The sequence below is a fragment of the Astatotilapia calliptera genome, chromosome 19 (assembly GCF_964374335.1).
Source record: "Astatotilapia calliptera chromosome 19, fAstCal68.1, whole genome shotgun sequence".
NCBI classification, from domain to species: Eukaryota; Metazoa; Chordata; class Actinopteri; order Cichliformes; family Cichlidae; genus Astatotilapia; species Astatotilapia calliptera.
The window spans coordinates 26,793,074-26,804,911 of record NC_137440.1 but is presented as its reverse complement, the minus strand read 5'-3'; the positions used below and the strand labels follow the sequence as shown (position 1 = coordinate 26,804,911).

General features: G+C 40.3%; 1 protein-coding gene across 2 annotated transcripts in view; it reads left to right on the top strand.

Moving 5' to 3' along the window:
- The first annotated feature begins 322 nt into the window (after positions 1-322).
- begain (brain-enriched guanylate kinase-associated) overlaps positions 323-11,838 on the top strand; it is a 59,027-nt gene continuing 47,511 nt past the window's right edge. Inside the window, exons 1-2 of one of the 2 annotated variants that reach the window (XM_026152006.2) lie at positions 323-1,939; positions 7,149-7,180. In XM_026152006.2, the coding sequence (XP_026007791.2) occupies positions 374-1,939; positions 7,149-7,180 (1,598 nt within the window). In that variant the 5' untranslated portion in view covers positions 323-373. Of the gene's footprint in view, positions 1,940-7,148; positions 7,181-7,403; positions 7,505-11,838 lie in introns of those variants that run through there. The other variant, XM_026152009.2, reaches the window with a different exon arrangement.

Below are 11,838 nucleotides of genomic sequence, written 5' to 3'. Positions count from 1 at the left end.
AAACCACTGGTCGCCTGTTGATCTATAATGCTATTTTAAAAAGGAAAAACATAGAATTGATGGAGTTACCATATGGTAATGATTTGGTTGGCATCCAGATGACTATCAGGCCTCTTTGGGATCTCGTTGAATACTGAGCTGGATCAGTGTAAAGTGTGTCACACTGCAACAGCTTGGGTGCACTGTTGGAAGTCAGGACAACTAGGGCAGACAATTAAAACTGGGCAAAGCCAGAGGACAGAAACCAATAGGACTGACTGAGCCTGACATGGTTCATTTATGCGTTTCCATTTCAGATGATGGTCCCAGACTTGAGTCTGTACAGAAAGGATTACCAGAGTCTGTGCAAATTAGAGGAAGGAAGGCAATTTACATGGCTACTTTACGGCGACAGCGTTCCAGAGCAACCTCAACTCGGCAAGATCGTGGTTCCTGCTCTTCTACAGCATCTTGCCCCGTCTTCTCTGGACCCTGCAGTGACCATGAAGAAGAGCCTCAGCTGCGTCGCCAATCCTCTCCTTTACTTAAAGGTTCCTTTTCCAGCCTGCAGGGGTCTGTTTCATGCATGCAAGGATCTTTGTCAAGTCTTGACGAACCTTTGTCTAACTTTCCGAACTCTTTACCCAATCTCAGAGGTTCAGTCTCTCGGATAAAGAGGAGATCACTTGGAAGCCTGGACAACTCCATCCCCAATCCTATTGAGAGAAGTAAAAGCCCTAGTCTACAGAGTGGCAACGGCAGCTCTAGTGATGATGATGGAAGTTGGGATACAAACAGCTGGAGCTCAGTGGCCACCTGCTTACTACGGACTCCTATTAAGCAAGACAGCAATGAACAGTCTTGCAACACTGATCAGGTGTCCTCTGCTGCTGAGGGTGAGGATGAAATCATTTACCAAAATCTTATCATTTCACGTCCTCCTGCTAAATCTGAAAGCAAAAGAGACCATGATCATGAGAATACTTGCACAACACAAAGGAAAGATGCCGGACTCCAAAATATGTCATCATCTTGCAAAAATGCTTCTTCGGTCTTATTCCATCAGTGTGGTGAGAAATCAGAGGACAGGCGCAAGTTCTCACAGTTTCTAAATGAAGTGACTTGCAGGGTCTTAAAATCAAATGGTGGTCCTCTTCAGCAACCGTTCATTTTACGACATAGCGATCTAACTCCTCCACCACCTCCACCAACTCCATCTCGCACACCACTACATTCTGCCTTAACAAATCCACCGCCACCATCGACATCAACAACAAACTTATGGTACAGTCCAACCAGTTCGAACCTTCAGCCGATTAAGGAGTGTGACTCCAAAGATATCACAAGTTCCATCCACCAGTGGAGCAAGACATTACCAAGCTGTAGGATCATAGAGCCGAGAGAAGTCCTAAGGAAAGTAAAAGAAGAGACTCACTCACACCCAGAGCCCAACCAAGAGCTATGTCCAAAGATCCAAGCACAAACCCCTACTGGGAGACATTATCTAGAGACAGACATTGACAGAGTGAGGCAGCTGGATGAACTGGTAGCTAATGGCACCCTTGGGAAAGAGAAAACTGAAAAAGTGCTTGAAGAAGGTATAGGGAGAGTAAAGAAAAGGGAAAACAGGACTCTGTGGGAGAGAAATGGAGGCTTGGGGATGGAAAAAGAGAAGGAGAGGGAAAAGAGAAAAGAAGCCTCCTGGGAGAGAGACAGAGGAGGTGAGAAAAGGAGGGAAAGGGACAGAAAAAGAGAAAAGCTTTGCTGGGAAAAAGTTAGATGGTCAGAAAGAGGGCGGGAGAAGGAGAAAAAAGTTATTCCTACCTGTTATGAGTCACCTTATCCTCATCTGGCTGCCAGTGGACGGAACAACCCCTGCCCTGTCTTCAGCTGGCCGGAGCAGCAGTTTCCGAGAATGTCCTACAGGTCTACCTCATTGCCCAGACCTCTAAATGTTGCTGTGAGTACATTACACTACACTTAATTGTTCGTTTGGTGGTTTGGTTTAAAAATACATATACATAGAACAGAGATCATCTAATGTATGTGTTGGAGTTGAAGTTATTTCCTGAATTAATCAGATTTGATTTCCAACATGTGAGGTGTCCCTCAACACCTCCGTTGGCCATGTCTGCAAACCACCATCTGCTTTTATTAATATGCAATAATGTTCCAGCTGCTGTTTTTGATATGGTATTGAACAGGGTTGCTTTAGCCAAGAATTTATCACCATTTCAAGAGGTATAGTCCAGCAGGAAGTAATTAGCACTATGTCAGTTATGAATAACTACTTCCTGGAAAGCCTGCGTTCTTTAAACTGTGAACAGCTTATGTGAAAACTGCAGAGGATTTTTGCAGTTTGATTTTCAACACAGCGGATCAAAATGAGGACTGCAGATACACATCCCACATACTTTGAATTTTATTACATGATAGACAGTTATTACATCATGCACAGTAACTTTATTTTGCGCTATTGTGAAGATAATTGTCATGATCATTCTAAGAAATGATCAGTTTGTGTCATGTTTTCTCCTGCAGTAAGAGTAAATGCAGATTGCTGGAAATGAGAAGCCAAATGAATAAGATTACACAAGCCTCTGATGAATTCACTCAGTCTTTATTCAAGGCTTTGATATAGTGTATTGCATCACATTCGTCTTTGTTAGCTGAATATTACTCTTCTCAGACTTATTATGTAGATGTGACTCATTTATGTTTGCTGTTTTGCTTAATTGCATCTGACACATGACCCACTTGCCATACAAAACTAAATCTGAAAACATGATTATTCATTAGCGAGAATCTGAATTATTCTGTGCTGTATATGCACAGGAATGCATGCACATAACATACAGATAGCTCCATAAGTATTTGGACATTTGCTATCCATCTTTTGAATGTTTGTAGGGCAAAAAGATGTCGATGCATTTAAATGAAAAGTAAAATAGACCACAGCAATGCTTTGAGAATACCCTGGCCATTGAAAATGTGCATTTACCAAGAAAAGATTTGTTCAAACTGCAGCTCATGTTATGATTTTCAGTCTATGATTGAAAAGAATAGGTATAAGCATTTGAACAATTACACAAATTCTGTAGTTTTTGCCTCCATACTCCATCACAGGGGATTTAAAGTCACTGGGGATATGAAGAGCTTTATCAAAAGTATTGCATCAACAATCTAGGAGTTACAGTGCCCTATTTTCAGAGGCTTAAAAATAATTGGTCAGTTGAGAAGGTAGTTTCGAGGCCTATTTTCTTGTTGTTCTATGACACATTAAGCAGACAAAATATCTGGAATCAATTTCAAGTGTTGAACTTGTATTTTCCAGCTTTTTACTGAAATTCTCAAAATGAGGTCCAAAAAGTTGATGCAAGTGAAGGAGGCCATCATTAGACTGGGGAAAAAATAAAATAAAATAAACCTATCAGAAAGATAGCAAAAACATCAGGTGTAATCAAACAAACAGCATTTGGCAACACCAAAAGACCAGAGAGACCACAGAAAACAACTAAAGTGGATGAAAAAGTCCAGTCAAGAACATTTTAAACAGATAGGCATATCTGTTGTGGTATAAGCTAAACATGTAGTATACCTCCTTCTTTGCTATACTATGGGTTTTACTTGGATGTTTCTACTTTTTCTGGTCCCTAAAGTCTACATGAAGAGATGTCTTCATGAATGGAAGGTGCAAACCACTGGTTACACACAAGAGCAAGCAGGTCAGATTACACTTTGGCAGAAAAAACATCTGACAGGGCCTCAACAGTCCTAAAAAAAAAATAATTTGGAACAGATGAAACCAAGATGAAACTGCACTAAAATGATGAGAAGAAAAAAGAAGGGAAAAGAAGAGAAACAGCTTGTGATTCGAAGCATACACCATCATCTGCGATAGCATGGGCATGTAGGTCAGTGGAGCCAGGTCACTAGTGTTTATTGATGATGTGATTGCTGGTAGAGGTAGCAGGATGTATTCTGAAGTGTTGGGCTGTGCTCTGCTTAGATTTAGCCAAATGCCGTAAAACTGATCAGACAGACCTTCGCACTACAAATGGATAATAACCCAAAGCATACTGCAAAAGCAACCCAAAAGTATCTCAAGGTAAAGAATTGCGATATTCTTCAATGGCCAAGTCATTCAGCTGATCTCAGAACATCCTTTTCACTTACTGAAGACCGAATTGAATGCAGAGTGACCTACGAAAAAGCAGCAGCTAAAGATGGCTGCAGAAATTCTAGGTGGGAAATACAGTTGATGCACAAAAGCAAAATTACCAAAAGTGTGTAACTGTTCAAATACTAATGGACCCAACTGTATTCTTGCTCATGCTACTTTCAAATATAGACTCAAAATCACAGCGCGACCTACTAGATGAGCATTTTCAGTGGCCGGGAAGTTCTCAGAGTGCTGTGCTGTGTCTGTATTACTTTTTATTTAAATGCATTAGCATCTTCCTGCCCTCCAAACATTCAACAGAGGGCTAGCAATGGGAACTACTGGTCCCTTTGGAATATCATATTAAGAAATACATCTGCCTTACTTGCTGCTTTTTTACTAAAATAGAGAAAGACTGCTTGAATCTAAAACAAATTTCACTATCCTGCTTGTGTGCCAGTGTGAAGGTAGCTGATACATAAAATATTTAAACACTTTCCCTCCTTCTGTTTTTGTTGTGCTTTTGAGCCTCAGGCATAGTAATGCCATCCAGTAATATGGCCTCTCACAACCTGATGCACTGTTGTACTAATACCCTGCTGCTAAATGGGTGAACTTTGACCAACGTCCAACAGTAAGGAGGAAGATAAATGTTTGGGATGTCGCTTTCTGACTAGAACTTATTCACTGGATGTCAGCTCCCTAGCAACTGTTCAGCCGATGAGTGGGTGTATGTATTAAAAGGAATACATTTGGCAAAAAGAGAGAAAACTGCTGTATGGCAGCTTTTCACAGTTAGTGGCTTGCAAGTGTAGAGATGAGGTGGGCGCTTCTTTCAAGGTAGGAGAAAAAGAAGGAGAAGTGTCCTCTGCAGTCTGGAGGGCAAGGCTGAAATACATCTATTACAAAATATGTGATGAGCTGAGATAAACTGAGAACTTGTAATTGAGACATAGTGAAGTTATAAATTATCAGTCAGCAGCGGAATGCATCCTAACAATACAAGAGTATACCTGTGAAATACAGCAGTAATTAAACATGAAGCAAGTATGTGGGCTAATGTGTGTGTTTCGATAAAATCATCACCTAGTAAATGCAAGCATGGCGTCCTGTGAATGACCTTCATATTGGGATGAGAATAGCAGATTTACTGTTAAATGCTGTAGGAGCAGTGATTCTAAAAAGTGTCATGAAAATAATGCTGAAAAATATCCACAATGGTATCAGAAATAATTCTAAGAAGAAATCCTAACGATTACAAAGTTTTTAAAAAATACTAATTAATATTTTTTATGATAAAAGTTTTATCAAATGGTAATGTGAAATGCAAGATGGCTTCAAATCCAGGGGGCCTTCTGTGTGGAGTCTGCATATTCCCCCTGTGTCTGGGTACTCAGACATCCTCCTACAGTCCAAAGACATGCATGGAGTTGGGCTAACTGGTAATTCTAAATTGCCAATAGGTGTAAATGTAAGAGTGAATGCTTGTTTGCCTCTGTGTGTGAGCCCTGGCGGCATGTCCAGTGTGTACCTGTCTCTCACACTATGACAACTGGGATAAGCTCCAGACCCCCCATGACGATGAATTGGAAATCAGAAGAAAATGGATATTTAGCTGCCCAAGCTATGTACAAAATAAATGACAAATAGTGTTTGTCAAGTCAGTACTTTTTAATATGTCTGCTTTTTGTCTCCATTCTATCATCATTTAGCAAAAGCGAGTTAAAGGTTAATATTTTACCTTTTTCACTGAATGAAAGTAAATCCATGTGAGCTGATTATCATTCAGTGATGCCTTGCAGGAATGCCAATTCTATCCTCCTCCCCCCTCTCTAGGCTTGCCCTCTCCACACAGAGGGATGCTGGGATGGAAGGATGGACGTGGAGGTGGGGGGTGGGGGGATTACTGAGCGTTGTCTCATTCAGTAGCTGTATGAGTCATCCTGCTGTATCATTCGCACTGTTTGTAACACCCACGCAACTGCGTGAAGCCCGGCTTCCACACACTCACCAATACGCACTGCAATCTTGTAGTCCGTATGTTGAAGCTGTGCACCTGTGACATTTAATATACCTTGCTAAATCCTCACCAATGAGACTGACGTGAACCTGAAAACATACCAACCTACTACAGCACCAAAACAATGCGTGACTTTGTGGCCACTGTAAAGTTCATGAAGAAGACGGTGAAATTGGGAGTTTTTTATGGCCATGCATGTAACTTGTAACTGCATTAAAATAATTCAATGTAAATTCTTGTGAAATCCTTATTATTTACAATCTATATGCAAGCTATGACCAGTCTATTTATTTGCATTCATGTGTAGATATGACAGAGCAGCACTGAGTATGCTCAGTACTGAGTATAATATAGCTAGCCATCAGTTAGCTTATGTTATAAACACTAAACAGCGTTAGCAACCTGAAGCGACTAACTTCCACATAACAAAGTGTGGTCCTTTTTTTCTACAGATTGTTGCATATCGAAATAAAATACGAAGCGCTCAGCAGTGAGCTTCATGTTAGGCAGATTTTTGTGTTCCCTAAGGTAGCAATATCTTCATTCTTCAAAACAAGAGAGTGGTATCAAGAAAGAAATCTAAGAAGAGTACTTCATTCTTTTAGACTTAATTTGCAACATTTTTAGTTTTGTTTACCATTTTACTTTTTTGTACTTTCCTCCTAGCAACTACAGTCTGCAAGTCTGCCTCTCACCCTCGGGCACTTTCTCTCCCTTTCTGCAGCACACAGCATTTTTCTTTTGCACTGTTAATCTGTCATTTCTTGCTCTGCCTCTCTCCTCCTTTCACTTAATGTTCTCAGAACTGATACAGTGTGTGAGAGTGAGGAAATAATGGATATATTTGTTTGCCGAGACACAGCCACTCTGAGAGCTCGTTAAACACCAGATAAGAGGTATTCCACGGCGTGCAGTGGCAGCGGCGGCGCCAGATAAATCTGCTTGATAAATATATCTAATCATTTCACCCGCTTCTCTTCCTACCAGGAATCTGATGGCGAGACGCAGCATAACACAAGGTTGGCTACTTTCACTTTTACTTCCTCTCCTCCCAGCAGTTACACCTTCAGCCACACCTCTCCTCTCTCTCTCTCTCTTCCCTCTTCTCTCCATCACTCCCCTAACCCCTCCTCTTCCAGAACACCTCCTCCTGCTCCATTCAGTTCACAGCTCCCTCTCTCATTTTCTCTCTCTCCCCTCTCTCTCTCTCTCTGCCTACCAGCCCTGTCTCCAGTCAGAATTAGGGGAGTCTTTTTCTAAATGCATGCAGCTCTGAGGGGATGCACAGGCACATGAAAGTAGTGATTTTATCTGCTGAAAATGAGGCAAATGGCATATAAACGGTAAGGCAAGGAAGCGAAGAAGTGCATGCCTGGTTTCATTAGTGGCGCTGAGATAAGTGTGTGTAGTTGCTTTGCTGCACTTGTGAAAGTAATGATTGTTGTGAGGGCTCTTCTGTAGCTGTTGTGCCTCTCTGTTCATGTGTTGCATATTCTGAGCGCTTTGAGAAAGCGCTGGGTAGACTGCTCTGCATTCAACAGTACACTATGTTTGGAGAATGTGACTACATGTTGTGCAGCATACTGGAGTAAAATCTGAAGGTTTTTTTTACTGGAAGTCACTGCATGTAAGTTAGGTTGGTCATGATCGTTTGGTCAAGTTGAACTAAACTGGTGTAACTGGTGTTGTTGCTTAGGGGTTATTATTGTCGTCTGGATTTTAGTGGTATGAGAATAATGAGTTACCACGTTTTTTTTCATAGCCCTCAATTTACTCCCATAATATTTCACTGAGCAAGAAGATACCACAGAGAGGCTATTACAGCCCATCATGAGAAAGAAAGTTGCTCTCATTAAGCCAAACTCCTCACCTTGCATTTGATGAGTTGAGAAAAGACGTGATAGATGGGTGTGATCACTTTGAATTTCAGTGAGGAAATCCTAAAGCCTTTAGTGATGCATTGCCTTTAGGTGGCTCTATAATCAGCATGTCAGCATAACATGATCATAACATCTAGAAGTTAATTGCTTTCACCTCCGGTCTTAACCTCCTGCTAGTGAGGAACCATTGATTTTGGAGATGATCCCTACTTCCTGTTACATAATTAAAGCAAACAGAACCTTGGATAAAGTGCAGTCTAGAGGGAAACTTTGAGTCTTTGAAGTGAGTTTCAAACCTCCTGTACAGTGGAGAGAGCTTTAATTAATGTGGTGCAAAAACAAAGGAAGAGTGAACAATGTGCGCTAACCTTCTGCCACTTTAAGCTATATTAACTCGTAATTAGTTGGAAGATGGCACTTTGTATTTGCAAATGGTATGGCTGTGGAATGGTGCTGCACATTTATCCAATATTCCTTGTCAATATGCAATCTATGTCAATCACAGTGATGTAATTTACACACTTTTGCATATCCTAAATGTCTTTTTTGATTTTGTTTAATACTGAATGTGTACGCGCCATTTAACTTCAATATTTACTGTAAAATATTCTCAAAATGCAGTAACACAGTATGCTGGCAGACAAATAAATGAATAATTAACCAGGCAGCTAGGTATCTTTCTACTTGGAAAACCGAGGAAACAAGTCTGGTTTCCCCTTTTCCAAGCATCCTATAAAATATCATAACATGCTTCTTTCAATCCTTTTCACTGTATTTAACTAACTGTAGTTTTTGCACACAGATATCCTGTTGGTGCGTTGGGACCAAAATTATTTCATTGCATTTATTATTATTATTATTATTATTATTATTATTATTATTATTATTATTATTATTATTTTAAATTATTAATCATCTCAGTTGGATTTAGAAAAAAGATCATTCAATAGCTGATACTTTTTTTCAGAGCTCAGTTATCTTGGTTGCCAGGATGGTGTGTCAGGCATAAAATATCCTTGCTAATATACTTACCACTAATTTTCAAAGTCGTGCTTACTGTGACATAAATGTGCGAATTTGTGTCCAGGAAAAATGAACATTATTAGATTTTCTTTGCTATTTTACCATGTGATAGGCTGGTATGACCAGAGATGGGGAAATGTCCCTTGTCCATGCAAGCAAATTATGCTAATCATAATATATATGGCCAATATATAAGGTTTCAAATAATAATGTATGGATATGTGCAGGTAATCCCTGTTAATCAAAACCTCAGGCTTCAGACTGCTCCAAGAGCTCAGTTTCCAACTATTGATTTTCTACTCTTGGCTCTGAATACTGTGAAAAAGAAATCTTGAATATGGTCATCTCAGGCTGATGCTCTGACTGTGAAAAAACAGTCCCATACACGTGCTGTTGAAAATTTCCAATAGTGAGGGTCAGTCAGTAGAAAGTTAAATGGAGAGAATATAAAAATGATTGGTTCAAATATAGTATGAACTAATGGGCTCGGTGTAAGATAAATATGTTTTGGTTTTTAACTGCCAATCATGCAAAGCTACTCTAAATCTTGTGCAGTACAAGAATAAAAATATGCAATTGGAAATTAACATAATAGGTCCACTTTAAATGAGTCCAAAGATGAAAATTAATAAGTGCTGAAGTCTGTCCAAACAAACCATCAGCTCCACCAACCCCTGCAGCACAACGAGCTCTGCTCCTCCTCAGTTTTCTGAAATGATTCTTGTCATAGATAATAAGCCAAAGCTTACCACCAAAGGCTGTTTTGTACTTCACATGCAAGCTGAGTTAAATCAATGCCAATAAAATTGAGATCATTGTGCACCGACAAACCCTTTCAAAGTCACGGTCTCCATATGAAAGAGCGCACTAAGAGACTACTAGCCAAATAAAAGCCAGTTTTTATGAGATTTAAAGTAAATAATTGAAACCTTGTGAAAAGTCTTGTATTTTGCATGTTGTGTACGTGCATAGTAGATTGCAAGCACTGCTATTATCTGATTTTCAGATTTTTCATAAGCTCTTTACAAAGTGATTTGAAGACGAAATCTGAATTTTCCTACTTTCTGACTGTAATACAAATATCACTATCAAACTAAAATTGAAAGCTGAAAATAGTGAGCACATTGCATACTGTAAAAGAGACTGTGTGCCAGTTAAGTCAAAAAATAACTGCTTACTGACAGATGAAAAGGTTACAGCTTTATAACTTTTTTTCTCTCTTTTCTGGTCTCAAAATAACAAAATTCTTGTCCCCGTTCAATCTTTCAAAGAATTCAGTGAGTTTTCATTAATCCGAGGGTAACGGAAGTATCTTTGTGAACTTAAAATTGCAGTCAGCGCTTGCTGAGATTGAATAAAGCAAGGACAGGAAAGGGATTGAAAAGCAGCCAAAGAATAGAGGGCAACTGCTGCATTAGTCCAACTCCTACTTTAGTTTTCCACTAATGTTTCATCTTCCCTTTATCAGATGCATCAATCCGTGATCCACTTTTCCACCACCATCAGCTTCTTAACGACATCAATCGCCTGCTCTGCTTCACTTAGACTTTTAGGAATATGCCTGAAGAAGCTTTGTTTGTTCATCTCTCATCTCTTCCTAAGCACGTAGCTTCCAAAGGCAGATGCTATACAAAGTCTCCCTTCAGGTTAGCCTGGAGCAGTTTACCACCTCTCTGCTCTCTCATTCTTCTGTCTAATTATTTCCAAGACCATGAGCTCTGGGAATCATGCAGGAGCCGTTTGTTAGGGTCCACTACTGTAGCGTGTGGAGCTGGGCGATGTGGAATCTACTTTGGAGCGTTCTCAAGGGTTTGGCTCTGTCTTCGAGCGTGCACATGTACCCATATTCTTTGATTTAGACCGCTGTGCATCACATGTCTAACTCTTAAGATGCCTTCTCCCTTTGACGTCCCACCTCACCACCCTCATCGCTCCCTGGACATCTGGAGATATGTCTGTCTGCTGCTGGCGTTTATACAGCTCCATAAAAGCCAACAGGACAGGGTCAGCTGAGCAACATAAGCCTCTGGTGCACATACACATAGAGTAGACCTCAAGTCTCTCAAAAGCACAAAGTCCATGTACTGTATGTCAAAAGAGTGGGATGCGTGGCATTTTAATGTGACCGATAAAATACAGAAGATAAAGGTCTTCAACTCAGAGGTTTTAACTCAAGCTTACTGCCCCTACTTGCTTGTGTGTTCTCATTAATGCATTAGCTTCAGTCCTGATCTTTCTGGTTCAGTGTCGTGGTTCTGACGCTCTTGCTGTATAAACAATAATTTGTTGACACGCTCTTGGCAGTGTGTTGAGCTTAATAATAGAAGCGGCTTTTTCCTCTTAAAAGAGGCTTTTTGTCAAACAAATATACAGTTCTGTTTCTAGCTACATGTTGAACAAACTGCGCACCTATTGCACCCATTACACCTCAGTAAATATTTCATTGCACCCTGGAGGGCTGTGCACATGCTGCTGTATGTTCGGCCCACATGCGCATAATCACTCTGAGCCCCGGTGGCCTCCTGTGGTTTAATGCATGGTGGATTTCCAGATGTCCAATCTGGACGTGATGATAAAAAAGAAAAGGCTTTAAGGTGAAAAGAACAGGATTCTTTTTTCAAAGACAAAATGTGGCCATTGTAGAGCTTTGTGGTCTGCAGCGCTGAGCTGTCCTACAGTACGACGTTACGCTGTACTCTACAGAAGGGAATGTAGGGCTTTAGTCAGAGATTAGAGTTAAACCTATAAAGTCAGTTATCACTGGATTTATATCA